The 25,723-nt window shown below is 41.6% G+C and overlaps 1 protein-coding gene across 1 annotated transcript in view; it reads right to left on the minus strand.

The window, feature by feature from the left end:
* DOCK2 (dedicator of cytokinesis 2) overlaps nucleotides 1–25,723 on the minus strand; it is a 454,537-nt gene that overhangs the window by 426,674 nt on the left and 2,140 nt on the right. Inside the window, exons 3-8 of the mRNA XM_075010079.1 lie at nucleotides 12,645–12,685; nucleotides 9,914–9,969; nucleotides 9,477–9,573; nucleotides 8,191–8,339; nucleotides 4,536–4,671; nucleotides 3,238–3,392 (exon numbers count right to left, since the gene is read on the minus strand). Coding sequence (XP_074866180.1) covers nucleotides 3,238–3,392; nucleotides 4,536–4,671; nucleotides 8,191–8,339; nucleotides 9,477–9,573; nucleotides 9,914–9,969; nucleotides 12,645–12,685 — 634 coding nt within the window. The remainder of the gene's footprint in view (nucleotides 1–3,237; nucleotides 3,393–4,535; nucleotides 4,672–8,190; nucleotides 8,340–9,476; nucleotides 9,574–9,913; nucleotides 9,970–12,644; nucleotides 12,686–25,723) is intronic.

The following is a 25,723-nucleotide window of genomic DNA, read 5'->3' on the forward strand; positions in this document are numbered from 1 at the left end:
AATTCAAGGTGAATCCTCAAAGACCATTCTTTACAAGAGCAAAACACCAGTTCATCTTACTCATATCAACAGTAAATTGAACCAAATGGTTTGTTGCTTGTCTAAGGTGACACAGATTTGGTTCCATCTGTAACACGGAAATCTTACCCAGGATGATTTTTCATAAAAATTAGCTATTTGAGAAGAACAAGCTGAGATGAAGACAGAGAAACCACCATAATGAAAGTGAATTATGATATGTAAGTTTAATAGAAACTAAAAAAGGAAGGAAGGAAGGAATGATATATAAAAAAATCAATACTACAGAACACAGCATTATAATGTTTGGGGGCAAGCAATTCGACATGAATGTAAGTTCATCTTGATATCAGTTTTCCTAACAGGACCACTTTCGAGCCTCTTACATCACACAATGCTATGAGTCTAAACTTTGCTGAGCTTTTTATTCATGGCATAGCAATATTGTCCAAGAAGAAATTAAAGTGAAGCCGAATGCAAGTGTAAGTTAAGAAGTACTATTCAAGTAATGCCATTAAGCATGGCTGCCATTTAATTTGGATAATCCAAAGGAAGCAAATACCAAAGTGATTTGTCTCCTCCGTGATATGGCTTCATAACAGTAATTTCCTAATGATGCCATGATTAATTGAGGTCTAGATTAAAGGGGAGAAGGGGTCCACTTCACAGCAATGTATAAAACTAGTATGAAGTAAAAGCTGAATCTGATCATAATTTTACATCTTACTCTTATCACAGGCAATTCTGGGGTTCAGAAAGAGACAACTGTCCCAGGACCTAGCAATTTAAAAGGCTGGAGGCTCCCAGCCACCACTGCTGCTACCACCTCATCTGCTTGCGCCCCAACCCTTCTGAGAGAAGAAAGCCAGCCCCACCCCACCTTGCCCAAGGTCCTGGCAAGACTCCCTTCACCACCCATCCAAGTGAAAATATAAATTGGGAAATTAACAGTCAAATGGCACCTTTTTTCAAATACAAAGATTATTAAAAGGCATCAATGAAAGTTGCACACTATGGGATAACACTCCTCAGACACAAACATATGTTACTGTTTTGCTCATCAAAAATATAATTTAAAGCTTCCAGAACAATAAAAAATGTATAAGAAAAACTTGCCAGTCATGACTGACTCCACCAACCACTAGTTGAATTTTCACTCAACTGTCTTTCTTCTTTCCTCTGGCTACTCCCCATGCATGTGAATAACTTCCCAACCCCCTCAAAAATGACAATGCAATTACATTGTTCACTTTCAGATGCCTCTTTAAGTGTTCCTAGTTGCTGTAACTACTCATTTATGAACAGTGAAAGCAAGTTTGTGTCCTATGACTGCAGTTTATTATACAAAAATAGTTCCAGCATGTGTCTTCTTCTTTCAGCCCCCAGTTGTTGTTTTACATCTCCTGTTGCATCATGCACCTAGTCAGTCAGGGCTTTGGCATTAAGGCTGTCTTCTTTATTACACGTGTGTATAGAACCGAGCAGAGTTTGGCCTAATATTGCTCTCACATTACCAGCAGCCTCCAGCCAGCCACTTTTGCAGTAGTGGCAGAAGGCCCTGCCCAGAGTAACTGGTTGAAGAGGGTAGTAGGATGCGCACAGCTACAAAGCCACAAAGGCCAAGACCTCAAGGAAAAAAGGTGCAACTCTACTGAGTTCCACTGCACCAGACTCCACGAGTTCGGGACCTGTCCCTATTTAATTTTACCCCTTGTGTACTGCCTTCCCATTCAGAAAGGAGGAAGTCTCCTTATACAAGTGTACAGCACATTACTAGTTTTATCAAAAACATACAACTGGACAAAAAATGAATCCAGTTTTTCAACCTTTAAATCTGAGAATTTATTGCCAGTTTCATGTATAATCCAAATACAATAATTACTCAATAGAAAGGAAGCATGTGTGTACATCTTATGTATGTGTCTTATTGTTCTGGTACAAAAATTGGATTTCAGTTTTAGTTTCTTGGCTTTCCTATATGCTCCTACATATGATAGCATTTCTTCCATATGTGGAAAGAGGCTGATGCTATTGTTGTAGGTCCTGTGCATTTCATTGATTCAGTGAGTCAGGGTACTAGCTATTGTCCCATTCTTGGGCTCTGTTAGTATCCCAGTGGGGGAGAGGAAGGGACCTTGGTTGGCCATCTAAGTGCAGGTTCCAGTCCCTTCAGATTCTTCAGTCCCTCTCTTTCCTTTGGATAAAGTTTCCCTCCCTTCTCTCAGCTGGGTATTCCCCCTGGTCTGTTTGGACAGGGTTTCCCTTCCTCTGCAATAAATAACAATATGAAATACTAAATAGGAATACTCCTCCAAACTCTAGTCAGCTCTCATTCCCTTCCTCTGTCTAAGGGGAGGGTTTACTAGGTCTTTAGAAGGGACTTACCAGGCTCCAGGTACTCCAACATCCCTGTAGTAACTTCCCCTAATCCACAGTGAATAAGGCCTTGATCATCCCAGAGTTTATATGCCTCATATCTATCAGTCTCCTGCTGCCCTCTGGGCTCACTGCATCACACTTACTAATCATCTAGGCATTGACAGTCAAAGTGATGGAAACCCTCATAATTAAAATACATTTTATCAGTTCATGGCCTAATGTTTTAATTTTCCACTGCTGGTTGCAAAAGCCTCTGTTTTGGCAATGAGGCGAAGGAACATTTTTCACAGCAGCGACCTGTCCATCTAAATCTCAGTAGCCTCCTTGAGTTTGTCTGCCCACCAGCAATAACACTGACCTTGACATTTGAACAGCCAGTTCCGGTTCTGCCCAAATGTGCCATCATTCTGATCATGTTGATTATGGCTGGACTCTGATCAGTCATCCAGAACTTACAAAATTTCATGCCCCACTTGCTACATCAACTGCAAGAGGTTTATTCCAAATGAAGGGTGAACAAATGCTAAACAAACAAATCTGACACAATGCTGTAATCAGTCAGCTGTGGAGCAAGACCAACAATCACCTAAGATTTCAGAGCACACAAACCAAGATCATCCAGTCCATTTGCTCTCAATATACTTTGGTTGTTTAGTATCACACAATATTCCAGCCTAGCATCACAGAGATACATGTGCTTTTTCTTTAAAAAGTTTCTTTTGAGGATTACTCTTCTTCCCCTGCTTTCCACTTGGTATGTGCATTGGCCATTACATTCCCTCTTTAATATGCCCAACTCACTTTATTATTGATACTTCAGTGAAAAATAATATAGCCTACCTTATGACTGTGTGTTTCTGGGGATCATATAAGGACATGAAGAGTTCTGCATCCTCTCCTATTCGGCATACAAAGTTTCTTACAAAGACATAAAGGCTGTGGGTGGGGGAAGAGGACATTCGGGAGTACGTTCCATAGTCTGGCTGGTCCTTTGACTGCACAAGGAGGAAATTACAAGTTAGACCAAACTTATTTGAATGCCACCAAGACCTGCGCTTACCTCTGTATATTCAAGTTTCTTCTGAAAAGGCACAATTCTGTTCCAGATTAATGCAACATAGGAGGATAGAAATTAAACTAAAATACTTGTCACACTTCAGTGTTTTCTATTACCTAACCACTTTGCTATACATCTGTAAGATGCCAGAGAGTGCATAAGAAGTTCAAACACATTCACAGCCTGAACCTGTTCCTGGACTGCCATCAAAAGTCTTCTTGGACTGAGACTTCGATCAATAGATCTCCTCTTCTGTGATGTTGCTGGAGAGTGGCTAAACCAAACCTTAACTGGCAGAGCCAATTACAGATGTTACATAAAGAAATCACCAACTGTGGGCATTGTACTTTCTTTTCAGACCCTACACTTTTCCTGTAGTTCCTAAAAGTAAATATATATTGGAGACCCTCTGAGGTTTCCACAAGTGACAGAAGGTGCAAACGCTGATGGAAACATTAGAGGGTCGCCTATATCACTTATATCTGGAGTTCAGCAGCAAGTGTACCAAGAATTCTTAAGTTTACCAACTTCCTTTCTCATTAGAATGCAATCTCTTGGCTCTGTCAGACCAACAAATTGGTAATAGCTTAATATCCTATAGCCAGTGTTTTCAAAGACTTCACACCTAAATAAAGCTCCCAAACCCCAGGCAAGTAGACAAATTCAGCAAGAGCAGCAATTCTACACACCACATAGGAACCTAGCCATTTATTTTAAAACTGTATTTTAGGCTCTGAGTATTGAGTATTTAATTCAATATCTGTCATTAACCCTCCTATGTCTATTCTAAGCAGTTGGGCTAGATGAACAGCTGCACTTTTTCCCTCTGTTTCAATGCATGGATAAACTTGCAGAAATCACCATTAATCAGGCAAATTTTGAGACTCATGTAAAGCAAAGTATACATTTATAGCTGAGGTGACATTTTTTAATATATCAATTAAGGATCAGAAGCTGCTTGTTTAAATCAGTGGCAAAACTTATATTGGTTTTAATGGGAGACATATCAAGGCCTTTGTTTAAAACACGGTGAATTAACACTTTCTGAAAGGAAGGGCCAATTTTGGCAAGTTGGTCATACCATTTCTTCCTTAATTCGCTCTGTAATTTTATTGGTAGCTTCTTCATGTGCATGAAACAGGCTAATGACACTGGTTTTGTCTGGATCCAAGATATTTCCATCTTCATCTCTAACTATTAGATCTAGCTCCAGTATCCTGCAAAGATTAAAAAAGTAGCACTCTAAGAAATGATTGTTTTCTTCTAGAAAACATTACATTCAACTGCCTTTGAAATTGGATTCATAATAAACTGATCGGAATTTAGAAGTAGTCAGTGCTGTTCAATAAAACAAGGAGACCATCTATAATTTATGTAACACATATGATTACACTGTTTCATTGTAGCTACTTAGCAAGAAAACATCGTTCCACAGGTTTTATTTCAAGCTTGGGTGTTCCCTTTACGTACCCATATTAGGATTTCGTGCTGCCACTTATCCCTAGAGTATCCAAGTGCTTATTGTATAAAATTGATCAAAACCCAAACCACCAGTAGATTTCATGAAGACTTTGCCTCTTCTTCCTTATTAAGATATAAGCCTTCTCTTGAAGGATGATGACATATCCTTGTCCATCGGTTTCCTCCAATTTCTTGTCACACTGTTCCACTCAGGGTACATCTACACTTATCCATTATCTCAAGGAGTAAGGAAGGTTGACAGGAGAGTTTCTCCCATTGACCTTCTTCAGTGAGGATGGCCAGATAAGCAGATCCTAGGTGACTCCCAAGACAATTGTGAAAGACACAAGGAAGATAGAGAAGGTGGGAAATACGTGGCAGAGGAAGGGATTATGACAGAGGGTTGAAGCCAAATGTAACAGGTTAAGGGCAATCTTGTGATAGAGTCCTCTTATCTAGATAGACTTTCAGGTCCAGTGTGGACCCGCCCTCAACCTGTTCCATTTGGCTTCAACCCACTCTCAAATTCCCTTCCTCTATCACACATTCCTCACCTCCTCCACCTTCCTTGTGTCTTTCACACTTGTCTTTAGACTTCTCCTCTCCAGAACCCTTGATTCACCCCACCAACAAGCTGGCTCCCTTCTTCTTCACTTAGCACCTCACTTTCTCAAGACTCCATGCACCTCACCATAAGGTGCCTTTCCCATAGGCTGAAGTCCGCCCTATTCCAGTTTTGAGCTTATTCCAAGAGCCCTGCTGTACTTGGAAGGAACAAACTGTGCCCCAGCACTTTTCTTTTGGCACCACATCATGCTCCACCCCCAGGTACCCCATTCTGCCCCCAGCACCTTCTCACTCCCCTTTGCACCACCTCACTTCCTCATCGCCCCCTTTCAAACTGACACTTTCCACCTCCAGCACTTGAGCCTCCTCCAGGGTAAACAGATTTAAATTCAAGTCACTAAATTATCAATGGCCAGTTGTCACTGTGATTTCAACCAGCAAGCAGAGAACCCTGATTTAAATTGTTATTTTAACCAGCTTTTAGATTTGTCCATTGGAAAATAAAAGTAAAGGTAGATTCTCATTAGTTGAGAACCACTGAAACATATTTTTGTAACTAACTATAGTCTTTACATTGCATTTGATGCTTCTTATGGCTAACCAGGACAACATGTATACATTTAGGTAACTCTGGAGCTTAACTTATTTTATTCAGATGCCCCTTTGTTACATTTTTACCTTGTTAGACAAAGGTGAATGAGGATTTTTCCATTTACTTAATGATTTTTCCTTGTATTATGCTTTAACTGGATAGAAATGTAAGTTCAATTAAAATGTAAAAAATGGGATTGTTTAAATAAGAAAAAAGTGTGTTGTTCATTTAAAATTAAAACAAAGAATTATTACCCTTTTGTTAACAAATTAAACTCTGTTTCTTCCCCATGTCTTTCAAGATTTGAGAAACATTAGATATCCTTTCACACCTAATATTTGTTCATATATTGAAAGTGGAAAAGAAGCTTTCCTGCTTTTTCAAGTCTCAGTTGGTTTCTTAAGTTTGAATGAACAAATGATTGCACTGAACTATCTACAGACTGAAATGAAGAAAATACCTCTGTATCCATGTCATGTTCTGCTGAGTCTACAGATGGTAGAGGATTTGAAGTTGTCAGACTGCGGTGGGGGCCAGTGCTAAGAGCTAAATTTAATAATTCAGTTCTCCACCTAACAGGCTACCACCTAGTTTGACAAAATCAGCTGTTATCAATTGTAAAGATAAATCTGATTCATAGACCAATTGATCATGCTTTGTACTTGTTTGTGTAGTGTTGTGAATGCACAATTTGCTTTCAGTGATCAAACTATTATTCATCATCAAATTGCAACCTTGGTTATGGAGCATTGTATCTCAGATGATCCGTCTCAAATGTCAACTCCCCAACCTAAACATTCAGACCTAAGTGGGAAAGTGCTGAATACGTTAATGTTAAGAGATTGACACCCAAAGAAGCTTGTGGGCAGACTTGGCAGAAATGTCGCACAGTGGTAGCAGCAGTGTCTGAACTGGAACACAGCTTTTATAGAAACAGAAAATACTAGAACTGGATGGGATTTTGAGAGATCAGATCTAGTCCGCTACCCTCACAGCAGGTCTAGGCACTGTCTAGATCATCCCTGGCAGATGTTTATCTAACCTGCTCAAATATCTCCAATAATGGAGACTTTACAACCTCCCTAGGCAACGTATTCCATATGTGAGAACAAGCTACTGCATGGGAAAATGAACAAACTCTTTCAGTAAAATGAAGCCCTTCACCCCATTTGAAATGGAGGACAATTTAATCCCTGGTTCTCTGGGCACAATCACTGCAGGCTTAGTACATTTAACTTCTGCTGCTTAAGTTACAGTCAATACAGACCACAGACAGCTCAGGATGTTCAGTCATATGCAGACCGTGGAATTGCCACTACCACTGGGCCAAGTGAAGATAATGAACAGAGGTAAAAAGTCTGCTACCCAGAAGAAATTGGTTTGCAAAATTCTCACTGCCACATGAGGCAACACATCACCACTCAACTCTGCCCCTGGATTACCCTGTGCTCACCAGTCAAGGAAACTTCAAATGTTTTTTGTTTTGTTTTTAATCTTTCCTCCTCTCAATATCTTCCTCAGGATTTTGTTCACTTCAGGTTCTTAAGCTTGTCCCATGACCATAGCATTTCAACAGCCTTGTTTAGGTGGCAGCATGCCATAATAACCAACAGATATCTTATAGAAGATGAGAGATTGCCTTTGTTGTTGAGGAATGGGTGTTTATATATTTTTATATACACACACACACACACACACACACACACACAAAGTATATATAAATATATATACATATATTTCACACACACACACACACACGAAAAAAATATATATGAATCCATGACAACTTTCTTCAACCTAGAATTGATCCAATATTTGTGTGTGTCTGCATGAGCAACAGAGATCAAGCATATTAAAATGTTTGAATCCAAATAGAGGAGTGAATTGCCCTGTTCAAGAAAAGGGGACCTTGACTGAACGGGAATGTGGAGCCTGATGCTGAAGCAAAGATAGAGGGGAGTGGTCTAACGAGAAAAGTGGGGTAGGAACCCAATATTCATGAGCTAGGGAAACAGCAGAAGTGACCCTTCACTGTAGAACTCTGTACAACTGACACCCCTGGAAATAAAGTAGTGGTTCCCAGTACTAGTTTAGATCAACAAAAAAAAAAGCTTACTTGTTGCCATAATCAATTTTGGATGTGACTTTCTGTTTGAGTTCTTTAAGTTCATCTTTTGGCAGAGTTCCTGACAGGAGCTGTGACCTCCACTCCATTAAGTCATACATCATTAATTGCACCAGTCGGAAGCGCTCTTTTTTGTTTGCCTGAAATACAAAACATTTACATGTTTAAGACTTGACTTCATTTCATCTTCCTATATTCTCCTTCACTCTTTACTAGGCATTCAGCTCAAAATAGTTTTACCTCTTCATTGCTAGGGTTCAAAGTGCAGGGATTGTAATTGTGTGATTGGGTGGAGAATGGGGGTAGCTCCGTTTTCTGTAATTTCCCAGGTTAAAGGGAATGCACTCTGCATGGGAAGAAAACCCCAGGTACAGAACTGGGATATGGGAGGTTATACTACATCCGTATGCAGCACTGGCGAGACCAATATCAAGACAAAGTTCTGGTGTCCACTTTTTTTCAAACATGTAAATCTGGAGAGGGTGCAAAAATCCACAAGAATTATTCAAAAGTTGCTTATTACTCTGAATTAAAAAAAATGTTTTGTTTACCAAAAAGGAGATTCATCAAGTCTCTTGCCAGAGTCCAAGTACTTTCACTGGAGCAAAGGGAAAAATATTGAACGATAAAAAAGGGTTCTTCAGTATAACAAAGAGGCATAACAATGAATTGTTGGCAAGATGGAGATTGGTAGCCTCTCTGGGTGACATTCTTAGGAGGGCCTTGAATCAAGGTCCCACATGTCAACAGTGGATGTCCTAACCAACTGACTATTCTCGACTCTCCCCCATCTTGCCCTCCTCGCATTTGCGGCTCTATCCTGAGCCAGAGACACATTTCCAATGACCATCAGTTTTGACAATTTGGCATTTTCAGATGAAAAACTATTCCAAGTGTTCTGATCAGTTCTACTTCCCGCCACCTCCTCCCTGAAGCCCACATGCTGCACTGGCCTTATGCAAAATTAGACAGATTCCAAAGACTAATTAGCTAATAGCATGAAGTTCAACTATTTCTAAGCAACAATTGTAAGCCATGTCTTAAAACTTTAATACCAGTTGAGAATACTGTTTGATCCAAATGATTAAATGAGGAAATCATTTCTTAATTAAATCCCTACCTTGTACGACAGAAATAAAAACAAAGACAACTACAATGACCACTTGATAGATATAAATAAGCCTCTTGAACATGCATAATGCAGCATCCACACATACCAAGCATTCTTCTCCCCAGTTTGCCATTTCTTTTCAGTCATGGCACAATTTTTCCCTCACCACAAAGAGTTGTTTCCAAATGCTGCCCCACTCCCATAGTGTCATGGTAACTTCTTGCACCAATGGAATTTCAGCAGGTATTGTGTTCTCAGTATTTCTAAGGAGAAGGGGGGGGGAAACAAATTAGCATGATTAAAACCTAACAAACGAACAGTGAAGTGTTAGATCTCAGACTGTGTTGACTCTTCCATAGGAAGATAAAATGACTATTAATACCGATATTCTCAATCTCAAATTGTTATTTGTTTTTTGATCCTTTTTAAATGAGGTCTCAAGTGTGTTCATAATTAGTTATTCCACTCCCACTCCCCAACTAATATAAGCCCAGTATAAACTGAAGACACACACGTACCAAGTAAATATCTATTTGCATTTTAGATAACAATCTAAAATTCATTCATGTCAGTTAACCAAATGCAACAATGGCAATGAAATACCTTTTCTTTTCAACAGTAACTTCTTTGATGTGGATAAAAGATTTAGGAAATATTCCCTATGGGAAACAAAACCAAAAAACAACACACATTTGTCATTCTATGCCATTTTTTCCTTAAAACAATGAATTCAAGTTATTCCAAAACACTACACCATGCCATTACCATAGCGATTATTAACCACACAAAGCAATCATAAATGTGTCTTGAAGTCCTGAAATGAGGCAAACAAGTCCTGGGTTTTGGTCTAGTCAAAGTTACTTCTATGTCACACACATTCTCTTACTTTTGTCACCACCTTCCTTTTCTTGCAAGAATAAGTACCTCATCTTAAGTACCCATTTCATGATGATGTTCTACAAATACAAACAACATTTTTCCTTTATACATTAATGTTACTTCTACTGAAAGCAATTGTCTGCAATTCTTACTGTACCCCAAAGGCTTCTTACCACAGACACTAAAAGAGTGCCTTTAACCACTCTGCTGACCAAGATACACTCAAGGCTTCTATATTGTAAACAAGTAATTATTTATATGAACTTAGAACTTTGCTAAGTATTACTTGGTTATAATTGAACACTTGTAATATGATTATAAGTTTGCTTGATAAGTAATAAACCTGAAGTGAATAGAGTTACAAAAGTCAATTAACTTGGCACTGTACAACATTTTGATTAAACTAGAAAGATACATTTTTTTCCCTACTGGTATTAAGGCATGGGTACATGAAATGAAGTGCCTTCTGAGTGCACACACAATGACTGTTAGAGTCCTATGCCCTCTCTGCATCCAATCAAAACACTGCTATGGGTCAATCAGCACACCCTGCAAATTCCAGGTATGCAAACAGACTCAGGAGATTGTCTTTGTTACAATAACCTTGCAGCCCATAGAGATGAAGGAAGACCATGTGTGCAGCCCACTCACTAGCCTAGGTTGCCCATTGGTGTTATATTACCTCTGAATTTGACACTGGTGCAACTGCTATTGGGATCTCAAGTTCAGATCTAGAGTCCACAATTCAAGAAAAATGTTAATAGAAGATGGTTCAGAGAAAAGCTACAGGAATGATTATGCCTTACAGTGACAGACTCCAGGAGTTCAAATGATTCAACTTGAAAGATTAATAGACAACTTGATCTGTCTATGTTTAAATATGTTTCCACACAGATAAGTAACAGAAAATTATTCAATCTATCCAACAAAGATCTAGTGCAACCCAATGTTGGGAAGTTGAATTGAGGCAAATTCAGACTAGAAACTTGTTTTTCCCACGGTGAGGATAATTAACGCCTGTAACAACTTACTAAAATTTGTGGTGAGTGTTTCATTTCTACGAACATAAAGATAGCATAATTCCTGTCAAATATGGAGAATTCAGGATGGTCCTGCTGACTTTAAACTGTGCATTACAGAACAAGCACTTAAGAAAAATCAAATTTATGCAACTCCACTAAGCTTTATACAATATATTTAACTTGAATTTTACCAGCCAACAGAGTAATTCATTTCTCAGCTAAGGTTCTCTCTTTAGGTATTTGTAAAAAACAATTTACAAGATGCCTGATGAGAACTAAGAATGTTAAAGCTATAATTTTGTCCATGTAAATGCATCACAGAGCGGTAAAGTAAGTAGATAGGACAGAAAGCAAGTCTGTTCCAGTTCTGCAAAACCACACAGTAGACATGTTTAAGTCATTTACACACACTAATTTGCACATAGGGCAAAACTTTCTCAGCAAATTTGAAGAAATAAGGGCACAGAAATATCCTGCTCAAGCGTGATTTTATTGTAGCAGATGGCTCCCTCTGCCTGAGAATAGCTTAAATTGCCTCCCACTGACTCTCTTGATTAGAAGTCACAAGACAGTGTGCTAAACCAGCTGCCAATTCAGGATACATGAGATTTAGACCAAATGTGGATGCAATAGAAAGTGAATGCAAATGCACAAACACAGGAGTAGTGGATGCAGAGTAAGAGATGATAGAACAGACATTTATTTCGAAGAAAAACCCAATCAAGATGTCCTGTTGACTGAAATGGCAAGCTCCAGGCTGAATCTTATGCTTATGAATCAATTTGTTCAGGGTCAGGTGAGCTAAGGCAACTTCCATTGCTTTTAAAAGTATCCCCTGATCCACAACATCCACTTGTGAGAGGCTATACAGGATTTTTGTCCCCTTTCTCCAGACTATAAATGTTATGGATTTCCTTTATAAATTCTTTTGTGTGTGTACCTGGATCCACAGAAAGTACTATTGGAACAATTAGTTTCCAGTGACTGAAACATGCCCTCCTGGGGACCACAGTTTTGCAACATACAGAGAACATGGTGATCAGGTTATTTAAAGCAGTGGAAGCAAGAGGAGAATTAGACCTAGTAAGGAGCTTTGGAACAAATGCTGAATCACTTACAATAATTTTACAATGTTACAATAAAATTAACTTCAGTCAAGTATTTCAGTTCACATCTTTGTCAGTGCCTTTAGCAGAACAGTGCTTTTCTCCCATCTGTTTTACACAAGCCTCTCTTCCCTTCATATTTAAGCACAAGTTTAAAGTCATATGCTTTTCACCTTACCCACCTTGTACAGTCCCCGAGAACTAAAACAAAGTGAGGTGATTGGATTAAATGATCAGGGTTTGATCCTTTGACAGCTCTAAAATAATTTCACTTCTTGGTGTTTATTTGAGCATAAAATCTTTCAAGAATAGAATGTACAACCTTACCTCAATCCCTTTATGTCTTACGATGTATCCCTTGTACCAATCTGTAAATCAGGAAGAGAATACAACTCAGTGCAATGGAATACCTACATGGAATCATAGAATCCTAGGGCTGGAAGGGACCTCATAAATTACACAAAAATAAATTAATTAGGAGTTTATTATTTTACACAAAATGATAAAATGTACTGAAAATAGCATGAAAGAGTGTTCAATGACTAAATGTAGTATAACACTCTCCATTTCTGGTGTTTAAATAAAACCAAGGTGTGGGGCAGAAAGCACACATTTAGGGTAACTCCCCTTAAAAGAATTGGTGTCAAGATTTCGCCAACTCGCATTTAAAGAGAAGGAAACAGACTTTCGATGAGGGTAAAATAATCAAGTGTAGCCAATCAAGTCCCATTTGCCCCAATGTCAGAATTAAACATAAAACTTTCAAATCTGATCCCTTTAAGGGGCCAGTCTGTACTACAAAAATAGGTCAATTTCAGATATGCAATTGTAGCTATGGCAACTGCATAGCTAGAATCAATGTATCAGAAATCAACTTACCTGCCTGTCTGAACTAAGGAAGGTCAATGGGAGCATTACTCCCACTGACCTCCCTTACTCCACACATTATCAAGGAGTACATGGGTTGACTGCTTACCCCGGAGAGATCAGTTTTACACATCTTTACCAGATGTGCAGAATCAAACTCCAGAAAAATCAATCCAGACACTGTCAATCTTCCCCAAAGTACAGACAAGCCCTTTGTAAGCACTGAAAATTATGACACAGGAAAAAACCTGCCAGAGACAGCATTCAGATAAAGTTGTAATGAACTTTAGTTTCTTTTTGAGCAAGAAGAATAAGGAAATTTTTCTTCACACAGTGCACAGTCAACCTGTGGAACTCCTTGCCCGAGGAAGCTGTGAAGGCCAGGACTCTATTAGGGTTTAAAAAAGAGCTCGATAAATTTTTGCAGGTTAGGTCCATAAATGGCTATTAGCCAGGGGTAAAGTATGGTGTCCTAGCCTTCAGTACAAGGGCAGGAGATGGATGGCAGGAGATAAATCACTTGATCATTGTCTTCTGTTCTCCTTCTCTGGGGCACCTGGCATTGGCCACTGTCAGCAGATGGGATACTGGGCTGGATGGACCTTTGGTCTGACCCAGTATGGCCGTTCTTATGTCTTGGTCGTGACTTGTAAGCATACAGAAAAGCACACCTCTGACCTCAGTACTAAGCTATAAAGTGTTAAATTCCCCAAACACAAGCCAGTAAAATTAAAACAAAGGAGTCCACACAACAGACATTAACTTCACCTCCATCCCAAATCTACTTTTCTAGATGAATTTATTTTGTTGGCAACATTGATCCAATTCCCCAGCACACACTTTTTTTGGTGAATGGCCTGAACATTTCTAATGCCTTCTCCCTAAGATGACTTTCTACTGGCGTCGTCTCTCAATGTCCAATTACTAATCTGTTCTCTTCTTTCTTTCTTCTTATTAATCCCTTCTCACACAGTTCTGTCTATTAAACTTTGATACTTGATGCCTATAGCAATGCTATTTGCAACAATTTTAGTCTGCATTTACTCAAAGCAGTCTTGACTTACGTCCAACAAAGCATTCTGCTCTTATCTAACTAATTAGTTTTAAAGCAGCCCATAGAATTACCAGATTAGACCCACAAGTCTGAAATGTTCTCAGTAAACCCATTCATCTGGATCACCATCCTTATTTGCTTCAGTTCTGAAATTACTCATATGGAGACATGACCTATGAATTTTTGGTTGGTGGTGGATATTGACAGTGCAGAAACAACTGTGGGCTACTAAACATCAAAATTTTGTAGTTGTTGCAGAAAATTAAACCTGAAAATTTGTGATATGCAGCTCAATGAAACAAGCAAGAGAACATGACAGAAGAATACAAGAGAAAAACAGCAGAAATCAATAGAGGATGGCACTAAGGCGATAAAAGGCATAACATCTTCACATTCCAAACCCAAAAGCAGTCAAGTAGCACTTTAAAGACTAACAAAATAATTTATTAGGTGAGCTTTCATGGGACAGACCCACTTCTCCAGACCACAGCCATTCCAGAACAGACTCAATAATTGAAGGCACAGCAAACCAAAAACAGTAATCAAGGTGGACAAATCAGAAAAAAAAAATGGATCAAGGTGAGCAAATCAGAGACTAGAGGGGTAGAAGTGGGGCGGGGAGGTCAAGAATTAGATTAAGCCAAGTATGCAAATGAGCCCCTATAGTGACTCAGAAAATTCCCATTCCAGGTCAAACCACGTGTTAATGTGTCAAATTTGAATATAAAAGACAGTTCAGTAGTCTCTCTTTCAAGAGTGGTGTGAAAACTTTTCTTCAGTAATGCGCAAACTCTTAAGTCATTAACAGAATGGCCCACTCCATTAAAATGCTGGCTAACAGGTTTGTGGATCTGGAGTGTTTTTATGTCTGTTTTGTGCCCATTAACTTTTTGTCTTAAACTTTGTCTTGGTTTAACCTAATTCTTGACCTCCCCCCGCCGACCCTTCTACTCTCTGATTTGCTCACCTTGATCAATTTTTTTCTGATTTGTCCACCTTGATTAGTTTTTGGTTCTCTGTGCCTTAAATATTGAGTCTGTTCTGGTATGGCTATGGTCTGAAGAAGTGGGTCTGTCCCACGAAAGCTCATCACCTAATAAATTATTTTGTTAGTCTTTAAAGTGCTACTTGACTGCTTTTTGTTTTGATAGTATATAGGCTAGCACGGCTCCCTCTCTGATACATTCCAAACCCACTATTAATCACCACCATACATAGCTCCCAAATAATCACTCCCAGACAAATTTAAAAAAGTAAGACTTCTGTGCATTCAGTGCTCAAAAAGTCTCCTTAGAAACAAATACACAAAACTAGAGAATGAGGACTTTTGGAAATGCAGAACTATCATGGAGGGTTTTATTCTGTTTCTCATCAGAAGATTCTCTTTTCATAAAATTCTTTTTTCATAAAGAAGGTTTTTTTTCTTCCCCCAATCTTGAAGTTGTACTAAAAAGTAGCTTGCCTCATCTATACCCATGAAATGAGACCGTAAACATAGTTTAAAACTAAAACTTTGTTACAATGCAGTTTGAAATATATACACAACAAACAAAAGGGATCTATGCCGCTACCCTCAACAAACAGCATAGTACAGTTATGTATGTCAAGCAGAGAGAGAGAGACACCCCACTGAGTTTTCAAAGTTTCTTTGCATAAATATGCTCCAATCCTGCTATCTGATGGGCTATGTCTACACGTGAAGCCAACATCGAAATAGCTTATTTCGATGTAGCAACATCGAAATAGGCTATTTCGATGAATAACGTCTACACGTCCTCCAGGGCTGGCAACGTCGATGTTCAACTTCGACGTTGCGCGGCACCACATCGAAATAGGCACTGCGAGGGTACGTCTACACGCCAAAGTAGCACACATCGAAATAAGGGTGCCAGGCACAGCTGCAGACAGGGTCACAGGGCGGACTCAACAGCAAGCCGCTCCCTTAAAGGGCCCCTCCCAGACACAGTTGCACTAAACAACACAAGATACACAGAGCTGACAACTGGTTGCAGACCCTGTGCCTGCAGCATAGATCCCCAGCTGCCGCAGAAGCAGCCAGAAGCCCTGGGCTAAGGGCTGCTGCCCACGATGACCATAGAGCCCCGCAGGGGCTGGAGAGAGAGCATCTCTCAACCCCCCAGCTGATGGCCGCCATGGAGGACCCAGCAATTTCAACGTTGCGGGACGCGGATCATCTACACGGTACCTACTTCGACGTTGAACGTCGAAGTAGGGCGCTATTCCGATCCCCTCATGAGGTTAGCGACTTCGACGTCTCGCCGCCTAACGTCGAAGTTAACTTCGAAATAGCGCCCGACGCGTGTAGCCGTGACGGGCGCTATTTCGAAGTTGGTGCCGCTACTTCGAAGTAGCGTGCACGTGTAGACACAGCTATGGACACAAACAGGCCCTACATTCATGTGGAGCACCTCTAATTTGCATGAGATGATGTCTGGTTATTATGCACATCAGGTCACAGCTCAGTGCCCCTTGGTGTCTGATACCTCCCTCATGATTTCCTTTCATTTTTCCCTGTCCAGTGTGGACTGGCTTAGTTTCTGTAGACTAGCACCACACCAATCTACCATTCTCTGTGGCACCTTCCTCCCTTATTCGAGCGGTCCATTATACCAAATATCAGGGTCTTGACTTTTCATTCATCATTCATTCTGCAGATATGCCCGAATAGCTTCCATTGTATAACCTTCTGCAATAGGTTCTCTTTCGGCTGTATCTTCCCATAAAAACTCTCTCATTGTTGAGTTTCTGCATCCATCCTGTCTCAGGATCTTTCTATAACAACTCCTCCTGAATGCCAATATCCTTCTCTCCAAATATTTTGTTGTACAGATGCAAGACATGGGTGATAATATGCTCGCTGAGTACACATTTTCAAGATGCTCACCTTCATTCCTAAGCTAATCTCTTTGCTTTTCCACATCACTTTCAAACTCGCTCTTGCTTTCGTTATTCTAGTTATTTTCTTCTTACAGTCTAGGTGTTGCTATTGTTGCTCCTCAGATACATGAGCTTCTCTGCATTCTCAAGTTTGATACCATCTACGCTGATCTTCCTTCCTATTTCCTTATCTCCAAATACCATTATGAACATCAATAAAATTAAAATCAGTCTGTACTGCTTCCCTTCCTCATTTAGCACCTGCGCCATTCTTGCTAGCCTCTCTTCATCTTCCTCAATGATAACTATATCATCCGTGAACCTCAAGTTGTTAATTCTCATCCCGTGCACCAATATCCCTTCTGACTCTTCCTTGATCTTGTTCTTCACTCTCTCTAGGTGCATGAAGACGACACTCGGTGATGTCAGATCTTCTTGTCTTGTACTTCTACTCATTCTAAACCAACTTCCCAACTCTCCACATGTTCTCACCACTGCCTCCGCATTGTCATTGATATCCTTCAATAACCGTATCAGTCTGCTATCCCCTCTGTATGACTCCAACACCATTCAAGTCACTTTCTGATCTATACTGTCAAATGCCTTCTGGAAAAAAAAAGTCAGTGAAGCAATTGTAGATGTTCTTGTTTGCTAGTCAAACTCTCTCTGCTATTAATCTGAGTGCCAATATCTGCTATATGGTACTTCTATCTTTCCTGAATCCCTTTTGCTCCTCTGCTAGATGTTCTTCTATCTGTGATTTCAGTCTCTCCATCAGTATTATCAGTATCACCTTGCCCAGATGACTTGTTGGGGCAATCATTCTGTAGTTCTTGCTATCCAGCATGCTTTCTTTCTGATGTCTTGTCACTAGCACAGATTCTGTCCATTCCTTAGGTGCCTTCCCTTCTTTCCACACTACCTTACATAATTGAGGTCACAGTTGGTTACTTTGAATAGCCACGATAGGAAACCAAAATGGGATTTCCCAGGCTCCTTTTTTCTTTCAGATTTCAGAATGGAAATTCCCCACAAGTAGTTCATTTCTTATTTTGCATTGCATTGAACTGCATTAACCTACACAACAAGTAGGGGGCTGCAAACAGTTGCACTGGCTTCCAGCACAGCAGACATCAGGACCCGGCAACTAATGTGCAATAGACACATGCTCTGCTCCGGAAAGTTTGCAGATCACCAGGCCCACCGGCACAGGGAGCAAAGGGGGCAGGTGCCCCAGGGCCTGGTGTTTCAAAGGGGCTCGGAGCTCCATCCACTGCAGCTGCTTTTTCAGCAGCGGTGGCAGCCAGAATGTTGGGCCCCTTTGAATTGTCCTGCAGCTATGGAGCAGGGGAGGTAGGGCCAGCACTGAGATCCCAGCGGTGCTAAGGGCTAATTGCCTTAGGCCTCTCCCCACCAGGGGTGCAGAGATTGGCCCCCCTCCCACCTTGCCCTCTGCGGTGGCTGTCGGACCTGCTGCAAATCACTGCACAATGCAATCTGGTTGCTAACAGCAGCACTCTTGCTCCTGGAACTAAGCTACTGCATAAAATAAATAGAAGCAGCAACTCTTAAAGGAAAGGCTCAAGAGAGATTTTTGCAAGTGCTTAGTGCTGGTGTAACTAAGCTCTGATGCACAAAATCAAAACTGCCTCTGCCTGCCTAGAATTACACCAACCCTGAGCAGCAGAGCTGCCATCTGTCTCACCCCACAAACCCAAACATCTCTGCCCTGCCCCACTGCTCAGTCCAAGGCCCCATTCCTGCTCACGCCATCCTCCTCCCTCCACCACTTGCTCTTCCTGCCCCTCCACTTTCACCAGGGCGAGGTAGGGTTCTGGGATGGGGCTGAGGAATTTGGTGTGTGGGAGGTTCAGACAAGGGCTGAGGGTGGGGGCTCGAGAAGGTGCTCAGGGGCTGGAGCTCTCATCAAGTGGCATTTACCTTGGGTGGCTCTCAGGCGGCAGCACAGTGGGGCTACCTCTGCACTGCTCCTAGAAGCAGCCAGCAGCTACTTACGGTCCCATTGGCCTCAGTTCCTAGACGATGGGAGCTGCAGAGACAGTCCTCAGGGAAGGGCAGTACATGGAGATTTCATCTCTCCTACCTCTAGGAGCCTCAGGGACGTGCCAGCCACTTGCAGGAGTGGAGCAGAGCCAGGGCAGGCAGGGAGCCTGACTTAGGCCTGCTGTGCCACAGGACTTTTAGCAACCTAAAATCTCTTAGTAACAGAGAGGGAGCCGTGCTAGTCTACACACTAGCAAAACAAAAGGCAGTCAAGTAGCACTTTACAGACTAGCAAAATAGTTTATCAGGTGAGCTTTTGTGGGACAGACCCACTTCTTCAGACCATAGCCAGACCAGAACAGACTCAACATTTAAGGCACAGAGAACCAAAAACAGTAAGCAAGGAGGACAAATCAGAAAAAGATAATCAAGGTGAGCAAATCAGAGAGTGGGGGGGGGGAGATCAAGAGTTAGATTGAGTCAAGTATGCAGACGAGCCCCTATAGTGACTCAGAAAGTTCCCATCACGATTTAAACCACGTGTTAATGTTCCGATGACATCTATATTCAAATTCGGAACATTAACACGTGGTTTAAATCGTGATGGGAACTTTCTGAGTCACTATAGGGGCTCGTCTGCATACTTGACTCAATCTAACTCTTGATCTCCCCCCCACTCTCTGATTTGCTCACCTTGATTATCTTTTTCTGATTTGTCCTCCTTGCTTACTGTTTTTGGTTCTCTGTGCCTTAAATGTTGAGTCTGTTCTGGTCTGGCTGTGGTCTGAAGAAGTGGGTCTGTCCCACAAAAGCTCACCTGATAAACTATTTTGCTAGTCTTTAAAGTGCTACTTGACTGCTTTTTGTTCTAAAATCTCTTAGTTTGGCTTAAGTGCTCTCTTGGAGACAGAATTTGATTTGGGAGACCCAAATCGAGAAGGTTGGCAACCCTGAAGTGCACTTACAAATACCCCCATGCTAAACCTAAAGCTGAGTAAAGTAGTTGTATATAAATCAGTATCTTTCTGGGGAAAAAAAGGAGCTGGTACTCAGCCAGCTCCTGCCACTCCCCAGACAATCTTGCCACTGGGGGGCTGCCGAGGTGCCAATAACTCAGTACCAGCAAGTACCAGCACAGAAAAAGCACTGTATGCAATCTATAGGCCTGTTTAAAAGCCACAGGACATTTTATGCATAATCCATCACCGGTGCACACAATGATAGGCAGGTTCAGCACGAGCTTTTTTTGTATGTGAAAAAAAAAGGGAGATGGAAAAGGCTTTGGGCAAAGCCTGCATTACCATTTTGTGTATATACAAGAGAAAATAAGTGTTGCCCCCATACACCGAAGCTTTTTTTCTTTTTTTGAAGGCCCACCAGCTACAATTTGCTACAGGACATACCTTACAGTATCTCTGAAAAAAAAAAAAAAAAAGATCAACTTCCTCAGTTACACAATACAAAATAAAGACTTCATTTCCCTCATTGAGCATGTGATTTGAGAAGACCACACACATTACAGCAAGTCATGCACTGAATGTTTTAATTTTTATCATTCAGACCAGTAAAAATTACCTTGCATGAAACAGGTTTGTTGTTCAGTATAATAGCCCTGCTCACGGGCTCTGCACAAGGACAAGATCCAGAACAACATCTCAAACTATTCAGGAGCCAAGGCACTGTAAAAAGGATATTGCTGGATTTTTTTTAAAGCCCTGAATAGAAGCCAGGAAAGGGGAAGGGGAAGCCTCAACTAAACTAATTCCTGATCTCTCAGTCAGCACAGTATTAAGGGTTTGCACAACCCTGAGGAATCTTCTCTCTGCAGATGGGTCACTAAAAAAGGACATGAGCGTGAGAGAACAGATATGCTGGAGGATTTTTCAGAACCAGCCACCCACACAATAATTTGTGCGAAAAGGTGCACTCTAGTCTGATCTAAAGAGAGGTGGCTAAGGAACACAGTTGCAGGGAACCTGATTCTGGCTGAGGTGTGCCTCAGCTCCCCACAAGAGCAGAGGTCTCATGACCCAGTGCTTGGATGCCCGTTTAGGAAAGAAAGACAAGGAAGTTGAGATCGGAAGGAATGACTTTTCTGCCCTCAAACCAATGTACAGGAGCAATACAGAGCACTAATAGTGCATGCAACTAATGTTCTTCCAGGATCCTGTCACTTGGCACAATCTGAGCAGAGTTCAACTCTGCCCACTGGAGAATGAGCTAGGCTCTGACGGCTTTTACATTCATTCCAAGGAGACATGTAGGGGAGGCATAGAATGGATCCATAAGCCTGCTCCATCAACAGAGCCAGCAGTTTGGGGGGAGCAGAGGGCTTTTTTTGTAAACAGTAAATTTATTTAAAAAAAGTGCGTTTTGTGGTGCACCAAAACTTTTCTGTGAACTTTGATCTAATACAGTGAAGCGTTCCCGCTGAAAAAAAAATGTTTTGGGGCAGCGGGTGAAAGTGGATTGTTTAGATATTTTTAAATGTGTTTTTTTCCTCCCCCAAATGAGGAAAAAAATAAATAATATTCAGATAAAAATCAATCAGGACTGTTTGAGTTTAAATACAAAGAGTAAAACAACAATCATACATTATTTATTCATCTCCATTCACCACAAATGCCTCCCCCCACAGTTCAAATAAAGACGACAGGGAAAAGACAATCAAGGAGATCTATGTGAAAATGGCTTTTCCATCTCCCTTTTTTTTTTTTAAATTGCAAAAAGCTTCCTGTTCTGCATTGGGAGAAAACTGAGACCCATGTTAGGGTGGAAGATGGAGAGCGTGGGCATTCACACACACATGCAGAATATGGATCCCAGGCCCAGGGTAGCTAATAGACTGGATTTTAGGATACTTGACTAGGAGTTCGGAGATGCAGGCTCTAATTCCTACCCTACCGTATTTGCACCAGGAACTTGAATGTGAGTCTAACACATCCTAAGTGAGTGCAGTCAACAACAGGTTCATACACTCTCCAGTTTCTAACTAGCTTGGTGGTTATGGTTTGCATGTTCTAGGGGGGTTGTCAATATTTCTGCCCTTTTTTTAAGAGCCACCCTCAACCATGCTAGTCAAAGTATTTGTGGTCCACCTCCTCCTCATGTAATTCCCTTTTACCTCCCCCTTGTTTTTAACATCACAATGACCTTAATCTTCCTTCATAGCCCCATCCATTTCCTCTGGAAAATCCATGTGTTTATTGTAGCTTTCCATTATTGATCGCCTCCCTGTAGCGCTGCTTGACGTCCTTTTCATTCCGCAGCGTATTTCATTTGTATTTTGTCTGCATTATACTCTGAGCTCCTACAGGCTGCATCTTTGTGCTTCATGCGGTTCTGAAGCAGTGTTCACATGTACAGCATTTGGGACTAAGGCCACACACCTTAAAATAACTGAACAGCAGCTGAACATACATGTGCCAAAGAATAAAGCCTTACCCCTCAACTACATTTGCTGTGTCTTAATAGGGCATTTTAAACCAGAGGAAAAATAAATTACCACTGAGCTACAATAGCAATGCTTTCTAATCCTATTGTAAGGCCAGCTTTAAGAAAATGGAACCAGCCACTAACAGGAACCGGCTACTAGGAATATGTTAACAGTCTAGTCCTATGGACCACATGTATTTACATCTCTCAACAATTTCAATGAGAGCAGAATTAGACCCACTGTTACCTGCTACAATCAGGATAGACTAGAAATTTTGAGTAGTTGAGTCACAGAGTTCATCGCTGCACAAGCCACATGGCAATTTGTTGTCACAAGATGCTCCAGGACAGCTTTGTTTATTGGATTTTTGTGCTATGAAATGCTTATCTAATATGGTTAATGCTACACTCATGCCTCACTATATGAGCACAATTGGTTCCCAAATTTCTGCTCGTAGGCCAAAGCTCATAAGAGGGACATTAGGGATAGTCCGTCATGTCCAACAATGATGTCTTGAGCTTGCACAGGCTCATCGGTTCTGGACTCGCATGTGGCTGAGGAGTCCAAGCTTTGAACGGCATGGGCGTTCACAGTGGGGGCAAGAGAACTGTCCTGACTCTGTTGGTGCTGCTTTCTTCCTCTCATGAGCATCAATGAGACATACCCGTCGCTGCTCCTCAAAGTTGTCATATGCATGTCGTAAGAGAGCAAGCCAGCCTGTTTGGTCTTTTCCATGCTGCTCTAGCTGATCTGGTTTTAAACCAGCATGAGCAATGTTGGCCTTCATGCAGTCTTCATACCTCTTGCGAGGCCTAGCGTGATTCCTTTTGCCTTGGGAGAGTTCACTGTAGGAGGAGTTGCTTAGGGATTCTTGACGCCTCCCTTCGTATGACATGCCCCATCCACTAAATTACCATTAAAACACAAGTAAAAGTCTCTGTTTGGTTCCTAGTGCTCCTATCTCGGGAAAGGAGCGGCAGCATGTGGCGCTGCTTTCGAAAGGTAAGTGAACCTTGGATTGTGCGGGGGGCGGGTTGGGGAGAGCTAAAGGCTGGGGGCAGTTCGGGGCCATGAGCAGGAGGGAGGGTTGACAGTGGAGGAGGTGGCGGCTTGTCCCCCAGGGCTGCAGCAGCGATAGCTGGGGGGTTGCAGTGGGCTGGGGTGGGTGTTGGAAGCAAACTGGGCCAGACTGTACACGGGGAGCTGCAGGCTGGGCAAGTGTCAGGACCGGGCTGGGTGGGGGAGAGGGGTACACAGGGAGTTGCTGCGGGGGGGGGGGGGGGGAGTGTTGGGAGTGGGGCAGCCAGGGCTGCGTACCTCTCTGCCCCCAGCCGAGGACCCACAGCTGGCTCCATTCCAGCTGTGGGTTTCCCTGCCCGCCCAGCCAGGGACCTCGTGGCTGGCTCATATAAGAGGGGGAAGTTCACTTGCATAGTGAACAAAAGTAAGTGTGTGTGTCCCTCATTTTAGTGAGTACTTGTAAGTAAACTACTTGTTAAATGAAGGATGAGTGTATTTACAAGTAACCAACACAGCTATAGTTTGGGGTGGGAGCCAGGCTCTTACCAGCTGTAGGACAAAGAAATGAGGCGATTAAAAAAAAAGTCACCCGTTCTTAATGGCATGTAGTGCGCATATATGATTTCACTGCAGATAAATGCTTTGGAAGCACACAAGTCAAACTTTGGCTAGCAGTACCATAAGTCAGCACGTGTATCCTCACTCTCCTCATGCTTTCATCTTACACCATAAAATGGGCAAGTCTACATGAGCGGAAGACACAGTCAAAGTGATGTTATTGTCTAGAATAGAGAGGAAGGTGGGAGGATTGTGGAATGCATATGCACACACCATATCTGAGAACATTTACTGTGGTAAGTAACCCATTGCTCTCTGTCAAGTGATTGTGAACATATACATGCCACTGCAAGTGACTCTGCAGCTGTTCCCTTATAGATAGTAGGATTTTGGATTATTTGAACTGAGATTGCAATGCTGTCTTGCCAAACCTCAGACATTCAAGAAGATGAAGTTATTTGTATGTAATGCCGACAGACCAGGGTTGCTGGCGCCAGGGACAGAACCTGTGAGCATAGGGTCTAAAGCTCTGCACTGTACCACATGAGCTCAAGGCCAGCTGGCTCTCACCCAAGGCTGAAGAGCAGAGACTTCACTCACCCCAGATGAGGTCTCAGTGCCTCTGGGTACTACACATACATGACCAGGTTGCTGCTTTACTAATATCTGTTATTAGAACATTGCTCAACACCACCAAGGAAGTGGACTGAGCCGGGGGGGTGGGGGTGAGAATTGGTTTTGGGTGGAGTGACTTTCACAAGATAGTAATCAAGTCTGATATTATCTGAAATCCACCAAGATATGCTGAGGTATCACTAGCTGGTCCTCTCTGCATGGCCTACAAAAAGCCAGAGATATAAATTGAAGAACAGTGCCATTAAGATGGAACAGCAAAGTTCTGTGAACATCCAAGGTGTTGAGTCTTTCATCACCTGGAAAAATGAGATTTTGTGGGGAAAAAACATCAGAAGATTAACAATTTGGTTCCGGTAAAAACCGGACACCACATTTTGCATTAACATACGGCATAGCCTTAAAGGAACCTTTTCCTAATTCAAGGAGAAAAAAGTTAAGACAGGTCAGTTAGCAGAACTCATAGCTCAATCACTATTCTTATAGAAGTTATCACCTCTAGAAACCCTATGGTGATGTCACTAGAGGATTCAAAGAGAACTCCACATAGCTTTTCAAGATCTCCTGGATATTAAAGGGTGAGCGAAACCAGAAATCCCCTCTGACAGATGGACTGCAGAAATGGAAGCCAGGTAAACTCAGAATTGAAAGGCCAGATGCCTTCAAATGTCATAAGTAGTCAATTACAGAATCATAGAACACTAGAACTGGAAGGGACCTTAAGAGGTCATCAGGTCCAATGCCCTGCCCTCCTGGCAGGACCCCCCCCCCCACACACACACCCACAATGTCTAGACCATCCCCAATAATATAGTATATGACTAGTGTCCTATCACTGGAGGTGATAAATGCAGAGATTATCCAGATGGACACATTCTTTCATTTAACTGTGGATGTGGCACTAACAGAATTCTTCTACTAGACAGATTTGACTTC

Source organism: Carettochelys insculpta, chromosome 15 (assembly GCF_033958435.1).
Source record: "Carettochelys insculpta isolate YL-2023 chromosome 15, ASM3395843v1, whole genome shotgun sequence".
NCBI lineage: Eukaryota > Metazoa > Chordata > Testudines > Carettochelyidae > Carettochelys > Carettochelys insculpta.